This window comes from Apteryx rowi, unplaced genomic scaffold (assembly GCF_003343035.1).
Source record: "Apteryx rowi isolate R43461 unplaced genomic scaffold, aptRow1 scaffold_17, whole genome shotgun sequence".
NCBI lineage: Eukaryota > Metazoa > Chordata > Aves > Apterygiformes > Apterygidae > Apteryx > Apteryx rowi.
In genome coordinates, this window is record NW_020447974.1 from 2,976,583 (window position 1) to 2,991,726 (window position 15,144).

General features: G+C 41.9%; 2 protein-coding genes across 5 annotated transcripts; one reads left to right on the plus strand and one right to left on the minus strand.

The window, feature by feature from the left end:
• Nucleotides 1–87: 87 nt before the first annotated feature.
• On the plus strand, nt 88–12,239 carry SQOR (sulfide quinone oxidoreductase). 4 transcript variants are annotated; one of them, XM_026060663.1, is made up of 12 exons: nt 88–2,534; nt 2,901–2,991; nt 3,283–3,437; nt 4,208–4,459; nt 4,798–4,968; nt 5,449–5,502; nt 7,189–7,383; nt 8,303–8,512; nt 9,022–9,205; nt 10,120–10,187; nt 11,208–11,386; nt 11,746–12,239. In XM_026060663.1, the coding sequence occupies exons 4-12, from the start codon at nt 4,226–4,228 to the stop codon at nt 11,801–11,803; spliced, it is 1,353 nt and encodes a 450-aa protein (XP_025916448.1). In that variant the 5' UTR covers nt 88–2,534; nt 2,901–2,991; nt 3,283–3,437; nt 4,208–4,225; the 3' UTR covers nt 11,804–12,239. The 4 variants fall into 4 exon arrangements, with proteins under 4 accessions (XP_025916448.1, XP_025916451.1, XP_025916450.1 ...); XM_026060666.1 differs by having other exon boundaries at nt 88–264; nt 2,321–2,991; XM_026060665.1 differs by lacking the exon at nt 2,901–2,991.
• A 312-nt stretch (nt 12,240–12,551) lies between these two features.
• On the minus strand, nt 12,552–15,129 carry LOC112963530 (nicotinamide riboside kinase 2-like). Its single transcript, XM_026060676.1, has 7 exons — nt 14,986–15,129; nt 14,548–14,593; nt 14,211–14,397; nt 13,907–13,978; nt 13,158–13,264; nt 12,851–12,942; nt 12,552–12,721 (listed from the first exon to the last, which is right to left on the minus strand). Exons 1-7 carry the CDS (start codon nt 15,034–15,036, stop codon nt 12,716–12,718), a joined length of 561 nt encoding a protein of 186 aa, XP_025916461.1. The 5' UTR covers nt 15,037–15,129; the 3' UTR covers nt 12,552–12,715.
• Nucleotides 15,130–15,144: the final 15 nt, after the last annotated feature.

The window sequence follows — 15,144 nt, forward strand, 5'->3', positions numbered from 1 at the left end:
TGCCCGGAGCGCGGGGCAGCGGGCGGGCGGCGCGGGCAGGTGCGGAGCTGCCGCGGAGCTGCGCGGCTCCCTGCGCGCCGCAAGCCGGAGCCTCGGACGGGGCGCGGCGGCAGCGCACGAGCGCCCATGTGCGCCGGCTGCGCGGGGGGCGTTTGTGGCGCTCTTCGCGCTCACCAGCGAGGGTTTTCCAGCCTCCTGTTCCAACCCCTGCGGCAGGCAGTTTCGTAACTGCCTCCTGGCTGACCCCGCGGAGGAGCCGCTCCTGTAAGCTAAACGCGCAGCAGATATTCCCGGGGGAAGAACGTGCAGCGATCCCGGGCGCTCGCGCCCTGCGCCTCCCCGCAGCGGCCTGTCGGGGCCTGGCCCGAGCCGCGTGCGGATCCGCGGGGCCGGTAACACGCCGGCTCCCTTCGCCTTGCGCCCCGCGAGCCCCCCGGGGCTGGGGCGAGCCTGCTCCGGGAGACTTCCTCTGCTTAATTAATTCCTCTGCGGAATTAATTGCAAATTGCTGATAGATCAACTAGTGGATCTAATAAATGCATGTGAGAGCAGCTTGAACTTTGGCTGTGATTAGCCACTTACCTTGCGATCGCCAGCATTACCTTTCTGACTTAACCTGTGCGTGTTGTGCAGTGCTAGGGTAGAGGTTGATTTTATTCAGCTGTGGCTGTTGTGTCTCCATGTGTGCACGGATTGCTGCAGCCAAGGGCGACTCTCACACCTAGAGCTTCTTTAGAGGCAGGAAGGTAGATAGCAGCAGGGGCTTTAATAGATGCATTTCTATCCCTTTGCTGGGGTCTAGCAGTGGGAGCATAAAAAGAAGGTGGCACAGGTTCTTGTGGCCTAAATTACTGCTTCAGTAGTTAACTGAGCTACCTTAACTTTCTAAGTCTGTGCTCTTAATTGCGGGGTGCTGAAGGGGCTGCAGCGGTTCAAGTTCTGGCCTCCGCGGTGCGTCAGGCAGACACACGCTGCAGGTACACGCGTGCCCTCTGCTGCGGTGCCAACCGAGCAGCGCCGCTGGAGGTGGATCTTAGACGCTCTGTTTTGGGTTCTGCACAGAAGCCGAGGTGGTGCCTTGTGCCTTGGCTGAGGAACATTTATCCTGTTCTGTTGGATTTGCCGTTTTCTTGGATAGAGATTGGAACTGGTTAAAATGCTCAAAAATATTAATTTGTAATGCATTACATAATAAGCCTCTTTTCAGCAAGCTTTTCTTTTAAATGAAAGTTTTTTAGAATCTGCTGGTGACCAGCTCACTTCCTCCACAGTGCTTGTAGTATTGTCATTAATTTGCTTTTTTAAGAGTAATTTAATAAAGCTAGTTCTTGTGTTTGTTTTCTCAATCTCTTAAATGGGATTTAAGCCACTAATTCTGGAAAAGTGTTGGCTGACATTTCTTTTTTAACTGAAAAGTCACTGTTTTTCTAATTATTTGTACTAACTTAACCTGCTTGCTGGCTTTCAAGTACTAAATAATACTGAGCTCTCCTGGTTCGTCTTAACTGTGCAGTTTCAACACATGTTTTCTTCAGGATTAATTCAACAGAGTTATTCAAAAAGCATGCAGGATACACGGTCTGTGTTTACTGAGCACACCAATGCAATGCTGCTTTTCTGAATCTCACCCTTCTACAAATAGGGGACAGTAAAAGGGGAAAGAGATTTATGAGTGCAAGTGTGGTGGTCACTGTCTAAGTCTGAAGATAAAGTCCAAGCCCGTGGGTGGCTTTGTCAGTAGAAATGCAGTTTCTCGCGCGCACGGTGCGAGTCAGCCGGGGTTGAAGGGTCACTTACCAGTCAGTACTTTAAGACTTGTATCCAGTTCTTCATTAGGAAAGTGATTTTGTGCTGTGTAATGCTAATATTGTCTGTGATGTTTTGTTGTCCATAGCTTAAAGGATGCTGCAGTGAGTGTGCTCTATGTTAAAATGGTACTTGTAAAAGCTTAACATTTTCAGCTCAATTCAGTAGATTAATCTACTAATTTTCTACTTTTCTTTCATTCTTGTTCTGATTCCTGTTCCTTTATTTCCCGATTGCAGGGTTGATGTACTGTTTACTTAATCAGTCCTTCTACAGCTGCTAACCTGGGAGTTTAGCATGAAGGATTTTGGTGTTTCTTTTAAAACTTCTGTCTGCAAATGACGTTTCAAATTGACATTTGTTTCTGTATATTCTAAAGCAACTTATAAGCAGGATAACACTGCATTCAAATCTATCAGACTGCTGTTAGTTAAGGTAAATCTCACGTGTGTGTTTATAAGCGTGCTTACTTTGCAGTCTCTTTGGTCAGAGAGGTTAATTATTCCTTACTCAGGGCATTGCAGAAACGGAGGCTTGTTCTCGTGGTCTGGGCACGCTGTGTGTCGTCAGCCTGTTCTGTGTGTTCAGTAAAACCCAGACCAAAACCCCGAGTTCGTGAACTTCCGGAAGCAGATGTCCCTCCTAAAACTGTGTCACAGAAGGAAGTTGCAAAACTTATTCTTTGCAATTCTTTCCGACTCGGAGAGAGCAGGAGACATCTCTACCCGGTAACTCTTCTTTCTAGGGTTAGCACAACTGCTGGAGTGGTCTGTCCGCATCTTTAACCCCCTGCCTGCACTAGATGTGTAATGAACAGCCTTCCAACAGGAAACTAACTCCTTCTAGGGCTGCTTCTTGAGTGGGGAGGGGGTGGGAGAAACATGGCTGCATCTTGGAAACTGCCTGTAAAAGAGAGTGGTTAAAATTGTTTTTACAGGGGACACTTCCCAGATCTTCCTCCTCCTTCCCAAAGCAATTGCACTTTGGGGGTAATAATAGGACTTGGCAAAGATTTGGGGTGCTTGGAGGGGAGGGTGGTTAAGATAGCACGTGAAGGTGCAGAATGAATTGCTGACCTGCGTCTGGCATAGCAGGATAAAGCAGAGAAGTCTTGAAGTCTATTTGGTGCAAGTCTATTGAAGTCTATTTTCTGGCCTCAGAAAATTTTCATAACAGTATTTCTCTGTAAGTACCGTTAATGAATTCTATCCTTTTTAAGTGGAAAAGCTAGAATCCTTGTCTGATGATTCAAGGAATTATCCAAAGGGGGGTGGGGCAGCTAATTCAATACATGCAGATCTTGCCATAAGTTACTTTTTCAGGTGGTAATACTGACTCATTCTCCATTGTGAGTGCTGTGATAAGGAACTAAACTAAAATTAGTTTATACCTGTTTTATTACTGAAAAGCTAAAAACTGATATTCAGCATGTGTAGAGAATGGATTTATAACAGGAAGCGATCTTGTTCCCTCCAGCAGAGGCAGGGAGGGGGACGTGTCTGCAGAGACTGACCTTGCTTGTCTTCTAAAGAACAAAAGTTGCCCTGTCCCGGGTTGCCGGTGGGAAGGCACAGCGTGCTTTATGGTTCTAGCTCTTGTTTGTCAGGTGACAAGGTGCAGCTGTAGCAAAGGTAAGTATGGGTCTCTGACCCTCGCCTCCAGCTGCTTTGCTGATGTGAATGCGAAGAGGTGACTGTGAACAGAGAACTGAATCTTAATATTTTGGGTATACTTAAAGATCCCAAATCTAGGAAGGGATAAGCTATTGTTTCATTGAACTTAGTTTGTTTTCCTGTCATGCTTAGGGCTCGTTACATCTCCTGCGAGAGAGGAGTAAGGCATATGCCCTTACTGAAAGCACTGTAAAAGTTGGCACGCTTACCCTAATGGCATGGGCCCCAGGAGGTGGGGAGAATGGGTATGGTTGATGTGTGCTTATGCTTGTACATGTTGACATTAAAATGCCAATGTAAGGATTTATTTCCTTGTCTGACACATTACGATTAGTGGAATGGCACTCAGTATATTCACAAAACTAACTTGTTCAGTATTTCTGATCTGCAGCATCTAACAAATCCTTGTTTCCTCTTGTAGCACTCCATCTGTTCACGACTGTAATATTACAGCCTATGCTATAGGATCAGAAACACCTTCCTGCCAAAATAAGTGGAAAATATTCTTATCTTTTGTTAAAATTCATTTGCCCGTATGAAATTTCAATTTACTGGCAGAGACCAGAATTGATTTTCAACTTGATTTTAGTCAATTTGAAAATTAACATTTTAACAGCCACAAAGGTGTTTAGTATTCTAATTCTTGCCTTGGAGACTCATTTAGCCATATAAATTAATATAAATGCTGCCTGCTCTCATTGTAGCTGGTGCCTTTCCTTATCTTGCAGCTTGACGCTTACTGAAAGATGTCAACGATTGGGGTAGCAGCCTCCTGTTCCTGTCTCCGTCCTGGTGTGTGGCTGCTGAAACCAGGCGTGCAGAAGATGAGCTGCCTTGGCTTACACACGGCAGCCAGGTGTGCTGCCAAGGATTGTTACGAAGTGCTTGTGCTGGGTGGAGGCACGGGTGGAATCACCATGAGTGCTCGCATGAAGAGGAAAGTGGGGGCAGGAAATGTGGCTGTTGTTGAGCCAAGTAAGGTAAATCTTCATTAGGTGCAAGTGTGAAGAGAATAAGCGTTTTATGTATGTGACCAGTTTGATCTGGTTCTGATCCCTCCCCAACCCCGAATGTTTTTAACTGGGAAGAGGAAGCCAACTTGCTAGCCTTTAGACGGCTTTGCATGAAATTTGTTGCTTCATCTTAAAGATGCCTCTGTCCCTCCAGCTTTGTCCTACAAGGCTCCTGGTCGCTTATGTAGATTCTTTTGTTAAGAATAAAGTGTTAGGAGCAAATTGCTTCCTATTTGGAGTGATGCACCTTCAACTTAAAGTCCACTTAAACAGGTCTTAAAAGTCGATTTAAACATTTCTTTCAGACTCATTACTACCAGCCACTCTGGACTCTGGTTGGTGCTGGTGCAAAGCAGCTGGCAACTTCTGCACGTCCAACCGAGAGTGTAATGCCTCAAGGCGTCGATTGGATCAAATCTCGAGTTACAGGGTTGGATCCAGATGAGAACTGTGTCTGGCTGGAGAATGATAAAAAGGTAATAATGTCAGAAAAATGTTATTCTGAATCTGTTGTTCCGTGTCATGAGTTGTCTGTCCACCTGCTGCGGGTCCCCATGGAACTCTCTGATGGGGAGAGGCTGGGAAGTTCGCTTACTCTTATGAAAAGTACTTGATCCTAGAATCTGTTTATAATCAAAATTGCTGCGGATAACTAGGTTAGAATAACGTCAACTTACAATATTGTCATCGTAGCGCATTTCCCTCTTTATAGTGAACTGAACACAAAAGATGGAATAGTTTGCTCAAAACGCTTGGTTTCATGTGTAGCGAAGGTCATGTGTATAACTCTTAATGCGGTTAGCATTGTAACAATAAATTATTAGAGCTTAACATTATTTTACTAATACTCCCTACATCCCCTTCTCTTGTGACTGTTAAATGTTCTCAAAAAACTTAAATTTACTTCAACGTGATGTTTTGTTTTGTCTAAAATATTTTTTTTTCTTACATAACAGATATCTTACAAGTATCTGATAATTGCCCTTGGGATCAGTCTGCATTATGAAAAGGTATTTGGTTACAGTAATCCTGTTCTTACGAGTTTTAATGGCATCACATGCCCTCATGAGTCACTTAAAGTAAATGGCTTATCGGTACACTTTTGTACTACAGGAAGCTGAACACTAGTACAAATTAAAGAGCCAGAAGACAGCCTAATGAATTTAGTGTGCCTCTCCATAGCTCTGGCTGTAGTAACCCAAATTCCTCTTGGGAAGCTCTTTTAAGATAGCTTTGTTGTGTCTCTGTGGCAATACCAGCTGATGGGGCAGCAAGCTAAATTCGGAACCCAGTGCGGTCTCTAATAGTGAGATGGAGAGGTACGGTGACTGCAGTCCAAAGCATCTCCAATACAAGCACAAATGGGGAAAATACAGCAGTTAGTAAAAAGCTGCCCTGCCTGAGTGATTTGCCCTACTTTCCACCACCTTTCTTAAAGGGTGCACTTCAAAAGGAGCCAGCTGCGTTATCAAGGCTGTGTTTAAGTAGGCCCTGGGACCCTTCCCATCCATTAGGTTTCTTGTACGCGTTCAAGGAAAACGTTAATACGGTTGTATTGAAGCAAGAATGACCTTAGCAATACGTAGGAGGAGAGAAACACAAAATATGTTTGAGCAATTTGACTCTACTGGTATAACCTGACCAGAATATAGTGTGGTTGCTAATAATGTATTTGAGTCTCTCTTTGAATAGCTCCCAAGGTGTAAGTAAAGCAAGAGCTAGTCTAGTTAACTATAGTCACAGCAGATAAACTCTGGTGATCAGATGAGTGGAATAAGGATTTGCACTGTGTTTAGTGACCCCCTCAGCCTTCATATAAATCTCTATACAGTACAACCTGAGAAAACTAAACTCAGTATTCCATGGAAGAAGCCATGTAATACAATTAATCACTGCTACTCTGTAGTGAGATCTAGTGAATTTAGTGAATAAAATTCATAGTAACAGATTTATGACTTTAAAACCAAAGTGCCCAGTTTAACAATAGGCATGATTTCTCTTAATTATATCTTCACCAACAGCATACTTTCTGGTGTGGAGTGTAATGTCCCAAACACATTGCAGTGCATATAACATGAATCAGGTTTCTCACTGAGGTTCTGCAATCCCTTACTTTCAAAATGGGGATGACTGCCTTCCTCACAAACAGGGGCTCAGGCACAGTAGTAGCAGGGAAATAATTAGTGGAGACAGTTCAGCTAAAACAAAATACACGTCTGCAACTGCCTACTGAAAAGTTTCATTCACCTCAGAATTTTCATAATGCTGTTTTTATATGGTTTTCACTTACGGTGAAGTGGCACTGACTTTATGCATTCTTACTCCAAATTTCATGCTTTAGTCTACAAAAGCTCTGGTCTGGTTCTGTACTGAACACTTACGATACAGATCTTGCAGACCATTGTCATTTCCGTAAGTGTTACGTCTACTAAAATCTAATGGAAATATCTTTGGTTGATTGGTAGACTTATTTTCAAAAATACCAACTAGCTAGTGTATACAGACTTCCTTTTTGCCAAAGGCCTTTTAAATAGCTGTTTCTCAAGTGTGCATTTAATATTTGAAGATGAAGACAAACTTCTTGCCACCAGTATTTTAAACTTTAATTTTATTTTCTCAGATCACAAGTCTGTATTTAATACTTGAAAACAAAATTCTTGCCACCTGTATTTTAAACCTTATTTTTATTTTCTTAGATCAAAGGCTTGCCTGAGGGTTTTCATCACCCTAAAATAGGTTCCAATTATTCAGTTCATACAGTGGAGAAAACATGGAGAGCTTTGCAAGATTTCAAGGAAGGAAATGCCATCTTTACTTTTCCAAACACTCCAGTGAAATGTGCAGGGGCTCCTCAGAAAATCATGTATTTATCAGAGGCCTACTGGAGGAAAGTAAGTATTTTACTGTCTCTGCTGAAGCTTGTTCCGACAGCTAGAAGGAAGGCTTGTTTTGAGGAGTTTACACTATCTTTAAAATGAATGAAAAGCACACAAGAGAAATGTGACTCAGGATTCTTAAATAAAAGCGACTGAATTAGTATTTCTATTATTAACATATACTAAATGAAGCTAACTGAATTGTACAGAAATATTTAGCATATATTTAATATGGGAGAAAATTGTAGGATTCAGGATTCATAAGGAGTGAACTGTTTACCCTACTACCCGTGAGCCACAGATCCAACACTGTTCTCAGCATAACTTAAAACTTTAGGAGGTGCATTAAAATCAGTGGGGGGCATTAAGTCGGTCTTGTTGCTTTGCGTACTGAGTGCAGTACCTCTGCTGCTGTTTGTCTTTACGCCAGTCTGCAAAGTGGCTATGCTTGTTCCATGTCGTGCTCTGTCTGTGTGGGGAGTCACAGCCAGTCTGTTAAAGCAAGCTTTGTGGGAACAAAGACAGCCTCAAGTGGACGTGTCAGGCTTCATACATGTTTAAGTTTCATGAGCTGCCTACTAGGCAAGTACCTGAGGAATGCGCAAACCGAAGGTTTCAGAGCACTGTATAATTCTGAGCTCATACAAACGCTTAACCTGCACGCAGTAATGTCGCTCAGTGAATTGCAGCCACCTCTTCTCACAAGCACTTCTGTGTCTCGCTCAGAAGCAGCAAAGATTAGCTTGTCTAGCTTCTAACGTGATCTGAAATAGCTGTATCTCCAGGGTTCTAATGTTAACACTTTATTTAATAATTGAACTGCACTAACAGTGTTATTGGCTCTTCAGTAGCATGGCAGTTCTCAACTCTTGATGCTTCTGCTAGTTTATCACACCTTCTAGATAGAAAATGCTAATCTAATCTTTCTTCACAGACAGGAAAACGATCCAAAGCAAACATAATGTTCAATACTTCACTTGGTGTCATTTTTGGTGTTAAGAAGTATGCTGATGCATTGCTTGAAATAATAAAGGAGAGGAATATTGCTGTTAACTATAGACGCAACCTTGTTGAAGTTCGAGCAGACAAGCAGGAAGCTGTGTTTGAAAACTTGGACAAACCAGGAGTCACTGAAGTTCATCAGGTCAGGAGCTTTCAGACCTCTAGTCTGGTCCTATTTCTTTTCCTTATATATACTGAAACATAACTACCACATTATAATAACATAATATTTATTGCTCCGTTATATACTGTCATTTGCCTCCTTGGCAAATGTCAGTCTCTAACTTCAGCTGAAGAGTCAAAAGCTAGGAACTAAAGTGGAGAGAAGAAAAAAATATTTCATAAATCCTGCCCAGAGTTATGTATGTCTTGTTAATATAACTGAAGAATATCTCTGGTATACCTGGAGGAAGGGAAGTTCTTGTTATGCCAGTCTTAAATGGAGTTCCCTGATAAGGTTCATGTTAATGAAGAATTCGGAAAGGATGCACTTCAAATTTGAGATAACTTGAAATTTTTCACTCTATATACTTGTTAAAAAAAAAAAAAAAAGAAAAAAAACCTCTTCACAGTGTTCTCATTGCCTTATATCAACACAGGTATGATTTGCTCTGATAAACCATTCATGTAGCACCTTTACTTTCTGTCTAGTATGAAATGCTTCATGTCACCCCCCCAATGGGGCCACCTGATGTACTCATCAACAGTCCTGTCTCCGATGAAATTGGCTGGGTAGATGTAGATACGGAAACTCTACAACATAAAAAGTATCCTAATGTATTTGGTATTGGAGACTGCACCAACCTTCCAACATCAAAAACCGCTGCAGCTATAGGTAAAGGGGTGTGTGTGTGTAATGAAAAGGGTGGGAGTGGCAGTATGCTGCTTTTAAACCAGACAGATTAAATATTTAGTTTGTTACTCTGAGGTCTAGACTTAAATTCTTTCCATCTTTCAAAAAGACCAAGTCTCCTGGGCCAACTTCTGTAGTACAGTTAGCTAGGTACCACCACATTGATACTATTAACCCACAATTATAGTGCTCTTCTAAATGACTCACTTTTGAACTAGTTCTAGTTTCTCTGTGTTCACAGAATTGCATGAAGTGTTCCTTCATTACTCAGTAACAAAACTTTCTGCTGTATCTTAGAAGCTCACACGTACATGTCAGCTAACTGATAAGTCCCTACTGAAGAATCACGTGTTCTGTACTTGTTGCCACAGGATCCAGTATAAAAGCACTTTAGGCATATTGTAGCAGAACTAAAAGGCAATGTAAAATATAAGGCTGAACATGTGTGCGCATGCATACAGAAAGGCCAGAGCCTGTTTGGTGTATTATTGGTGTGACTCAAAGAATAGTATGTTCAACTATTCCAGCAAATGAGGCTGGAGTACTTCCCGTGCAGCAGTAAAAATGAAACAAAACAAATGAAACTTCAATGCTTAGTGTTTGGGAAGACTGAGCAAGTATGATTTGGCATAGCAGAATACTTGCTAAAAATGCATAGCTCAAGTTTTGTTAAGCCTTCGCATGGTGGAAACAATAAGGCCAAAGCATTATTCCAGTATGGAATTTTCCATATGGGATTCTTACCTGGGATTGTAAAATTCACAAATGGATTTGAAATATAAGTTCAATTACAGCTGAATTAACAAGATGCCCAGCTACTATTGTATGCTCTAGTGCTGACAATAATTACTGTGTGAAGCAAAGCCTCAATACGCTTGTTTTTATCTTTTATGTAGCTGCCCAGTCTGGAGTGCTTGATAAAACTATTTCCATGGTAATGAAGAACCAGTTACCAACTAAAAAGGTACCTAGAGATCTTCTCTTAGGAAAAAGTTATCTTGAGTATTTTCTCCACTCTTAGTGGGAAGTCTTGCTAAGCAAGAAGCTAAGCCAGTGTAAAGTGTACAGAAAGGGCTTCATGTCAGCAATGTGGGTGCTGAAGAACTGGCTAAGTACTGTATATCATAATGGTCGTTTAGTTGCGTAATTCATATTCTTGATACTGTCTTTAAAAATAATATCAATTTAATTCATTGACTTCTGAGTTCTCTGCCAACTTAAACATGTATCCCTTTCTGGATAGGAAAGGCTGATTAGGCTGGATTTTTCCACAATACAGGTGGCTTTTATTCAGAGCAAAACTATTGATTGACTACTATGCTCCATTCTCTGGGGAAAAGATTGCAAATTTTACAGATCTGTGCTACATTCAGCTTGCCTCCCCTGTATAGAACCTTACCATCTAAGGAGGAGCTAAATGGAAGCGGCAGGATCTGGTTTTGTTTGTGCTACAGGCACTGTCGTGCCTCTGACTACGTATAATTTCTCTTTAAGAGACTGCTCTCATTTTACATATGGCTTCTGAATGAATTTTCCTGAGAATACTAACCTGAATATCATAGTCCATACTGCTGTGATCCTCTGGAAGTTCTTATGACTATATTCAAGATTTTGTTTATATACTATTAAAGCCAGCACTAGCTCATCCTAGTCTACTAGTCACCTATTCTGCTGGTTACAATAACTCCTGGCAATTAATGAGACAAATCCCTATTGTTCTAGGTCAGTACTAATATAAGCAGTGTTCCTAAGCAAATGCACAACCTGACAGACAACGTTTTAATATTATGGTTATCATGCCATAACTGGCCTAGCAGTCCCCCAAACTTGCTAGTATTAACACTATACACTTTTTTCTTCTTTTTTTAGTGGTGTACTAATGTAGAAACTGGCTTTGAAATACGAATGTTAATCATGTAGCTTGCAATATTTCAGCACGTGGACTTTACTCAGAATAATTAGACAGGTATATTCTTCATTGCAGTACGACGGATATACTTCCTGCCCTCTAGTCACAGGCTACAACAAGGTGATTCTAGCAGAGTTTGACTACAAGGCCCAGCCACTGGAGACATTTCCCATTGACCAGAGCAAGGAGAGGGTAACCATGTACCATATGAAAGCTGATATGATGCCACTTCTCTACTGGAATGCATTGCTCAAGTAAGTATTTAAGTGTGAGCAGGCATAGCTGCTGTGATAATTCATGCAGAATAAAGCCAGGTGGATATGTGTTCTGACTTAAAACTCACTGGAAAAGAAGCAGTTGCACTATGAACTGTGTGCTGCAGATCTAGCAGCTAAAGCGTGCCCTTAGTCCTGGACTTCCTGAGGATACTGGGCACTTCCCTAAGAAAAAGGGTTTGTGGAAGGAGAACAGCATTGGCTTACACAGAAGGGCGTCCCTTGCCCAATTTGCAACAGAACTGAAGCAAAGATTACTCTTCAAAACAAACCAAGAAACCCCCACTTTGACAGTATGTGCATATATAACCTGATGAAACAACTTTCTGCTTTTCTAGGGGCTACTGGGGAGGACCAGCTCCTTTCAGGAAGCTAATGCACCTGGGCTTAAAGTAACTGCTGGTTCTTGATGCTAGTCAACACTTATGAAGAAAAAGGACTGGTCTCTGAATGGATTGATATATATCCTTCCTCTTGGCCTACTTTCTAGTTGACTGATGTGATTTTTTTATTTTTTTATTTTTAAATCATGGTTTTGTCTCAGATTCATTTTCTCCCATTAGGGATTAAGCCTTGCTGTTTTCTCACCACTCTTCTACTTAAACCAATGCCTTAAGATGCTTTCACACACCCAGGAGTTTGAACCAAAGTGTGAACTTGCCTTAAGCTACAAGACACTACTGAAATCTTCTGCTGCAATCATTAAACTTAAACCCGTTGTGTATGTAACCCTACATACTCATGACTCTAAAAGATGTAAAAAGATGTAGCCTGTATGTAATCAATGTGCACTGGATTTAACAGAATAAATCAATGTCAGTAAAATGGTCTAGAAATTCTCTCGTTCTTTCATTTTTGAAGTATGAGCCAAATCACTCCTAATAGTTGCTGTCTAATTATAGAAGGTAGTGCAGGTTATTGATAGGGGGAACGACTCTCTACTGAGAAGAGAATGTATTTTCATAAAAGCCTTATCTGTGCTAAAGCAGTGCATATACTAGCATAATTATGCCACTTCATGTCATTTCAATGATAGTCTTTTACTGTTTAAGAATGTAGTGAAGGGAAGCCGCTAGAGAAAGTGAGAAGACTTAAGTCACATGCAAAGCGGATGCTAGTCTCAAGCACAAATTAAGACGACTGGTGACAGGGGGAAATGTTCTTTAATTATGACCATATTTAACTGAGTTTCAAGGAAAGATTGAACAAGAGTTAGAGAGTCTTCACAGAAGCTGGAACTTTAGTGGTGGTAAGTACACATCTTGGAGCAAACAGGAATCTTCTTCACCCACAAGAATCAATAGCAGCTTATTTCTAAACAGAAAACATGAACATTTCTAAGCTACAGCTTCATGCTTTTCAACCTAGCCTTTATAAGGGCTACATATTCATTTAAAATTAAACCACTACCTTTGAGTTGGAGTTATAAGGATCAACAGGTACCTGCATATTAAGGAGTTCTTCAATCTTGTTCTGAATCTGTCCATACACATCATTAAACAGTTCCTCCTTGGATTTTGTTCCATTCAAGTGCACTTAAAGTAAGAATGTTTAAAAAAAGAGCTATAATAAGATCTGGCCAGCTTACAGAAATTCTAATTCAAGGAGTACGCAACTCAACTAGTTTCAGGGAAATACAGTCCATCCCACTGCTTCAATCCCTCTCACTTTACCAGAATGTTCATCCTGGGTTTGAAAAGCACTTTCTCATAAAAGTCTTATAAAAGTACTTTTGTCATTAAAGACTTACCCACATCAACTCCAAGATCTTCCATTATCTTCCTGTGCTTTACATACATAGGCCAGACGTGGCCATCAAACAATCCAGGTGGATCTGGTACAGTGTAATTCCTTGAACTATATTAAGACATTGTTATACATGAGTAGTCCAATTACAGTTTAGGGAAGTTGTACATAAAGCACTCAAAGCACTAGCCTAAGCCCATTGCCTTCAATTTAGTTTTTGAGCTTATCAGAAGTTAGTATTTGGCACCAGCTGCAATAGAGGTAGCAAGAACAGTTGGATTTTGATGGATTCAAAAGGAAAGAAAAGATTCTTAAAGATTAAACTTACCATTGAAGAATAGCCCTCTCTTAAAGCTTTAGCAGAAGTGCAGGCAAAATAGCTGGCTGCTTATTCCACTGAAGCTTAACTGTTCTCAGAGTTTAACTTGTTTCATTTGCACTAAGAACACTGTATGTGTACAACAATACAGCCAAATATAAAACCCCAGGATAGATGAAGTCCTAGAAACCATGATCATGGGAAAATGATAAAGCTATTCAAAGAGCTATGCTGAATTTGAACATTAGTCTCATGCATACAATAGTTTGGCAGAACACTTTGGGGTTTGTTCAGTGAAGGAAGCTACAACTGTCTAGCACAGTAGCTACATTAGTGTTTATCCTTTCTTATCTAAAATCTTTAAAAAGAAACTAAATCTTGAACTGCGTAAGACATTACTGGCTTAGGAAAAGAACTTTTAGAGATGAACTTACCTTCTTCTCCTTTTGCATTCTTCATACGGAATGGAAAGAAAGTACCGATGGTGGAACACATCAATCAATGGCCTGAAAGAGACATGTAAGTGGTTACAGCTAATCTATTTGATTAGTAGTAAGAAATAGAAAAGTAAAGCTACATCCATTTCCTATACTTAGAGCTATCTTCAGACTTGTGACACTGAAACTCACCACTAGCCTGTATCAGCTGCTACCTCTTGGTTTAGAACAGAACTTTTTATTCCCTTGAATGCTGACCAGTCTAAATCATGTAAAAAAAAAAAAAGTCACAACTTGATACCTGTAGGTGTAAAGTAGGAAGCCTTCAACAATAAGGATGTGGATGGTGTCATCTCCTCCCTCTGTATCTTGTAAGATTTGGGCATCCAGTGTGTTATTGATCCCATGAGAACGTTCAAACTTGACCGGGTTTTTAATCCAAGCATTTATGGTACTCATCATAGCTTCCATATCCAGTGCACTAATCACTAAAACAAAACATATAGCAATCACTAAGTAGTAATTAAGCATCATCTAATATTAGAGTCAGTACAAAAAAAATGCACATAAAGAATCAAATAAATACTCAAGTCTTTGAGAGTTACAGTTTGTTTGATAACTCTGTAACAAAGCCTTACCATCATACTGTTTAAACCCATCTTCAACTTCTATTTCATCTTGAGGCTGAAACAGTTTCAAGAAAAAGCAGCTTGGTCAGCACAGCAACCGGGAGGCCCGTTTCAAACGGAGGTGAGAGATCCGAGCCGTGGTAATAACCCGCCAAGGTACAAAGGGGAATCTTAGCCCTCCACCAGGTTTCTTTGCAACAGATACAGAGCAGCAACCAGCCCCAGATAAAGCGGCCTGCGCCTCTATCTTCCCACCAACAGGGACGCGCCGCACGGCCCTCCCGGAGGACGCAAAGCCCGCGGGGGCTCAGCCGTGCGCCGCGTGGCCGGCCCGGCCCACGCGGGGCTGCGAGGAGCGCGGAGGCGGCGCCGGGGCGGCGGGCGGAAGCAGGCGGGGGCCCCCCGCGCCTCGCGCCGGCCCGCAGGGGGCGGCCAGGCCCGGCTCACCTTGAAGAAGTCGTCCTGGTGCACCACGCTGCAGTTGGGCAGGGCCTGCATGAGCTTGCGCGTCAGGGTGGTCTTACCGCCGTTGGTGACCCTGCGGCGAGAGGCGCCGAGCCGTCGCGAGCGCCGCGCGCCACATGTGCCCCCGCCCCCCCCCGGCAC

Bases quoted from the DNA above. Each gene is read 5' to 3' on its own strand.
- SQOR (XM_026060663.1), top strand. From the start codon at position 4,226: ATGTCAACGATTGGGGTAGCAGCCTCCTGTTCCTGTCTCCGTCCTGGT. The intron at 10,188-11,207 runs GTACCTAGAGAT...TCTTCATTGCAG, and splicing joins ACCAGTTACCAACTAAAAAG to TACGACGGATATACTTCCTG. The intron at 11,387-11,745 runs GTAAGTATTTAA...CTGCTTTTCTAG, and splicing joins TACTGGAATGCATTGCTCAA to GGGCTACTGGGGAGGACCAG.
- LOC112963530 (XM_026060676.1), bottom strand. From the start codon at position 15,036: ATGCAGGCCCTGCCCAACTGCAGCGTGGTGCACCAGGACGACTTCTTC. The intron at 14,594-14,985 runs GTGAGCCGGGCC...AAACTGTTTCAG, and splicing joins ACCAGGACGACTTCTTCAAG to CCTCAAGATGAAATAGAAGT. The intron at 12,943-13,157 runs GTAAGTCTTTAA...TCTTACTTTAAG, and splicing joins AGATCTTGGAGTTGATGTGG to TGCACTTGAATGGAACAAAA.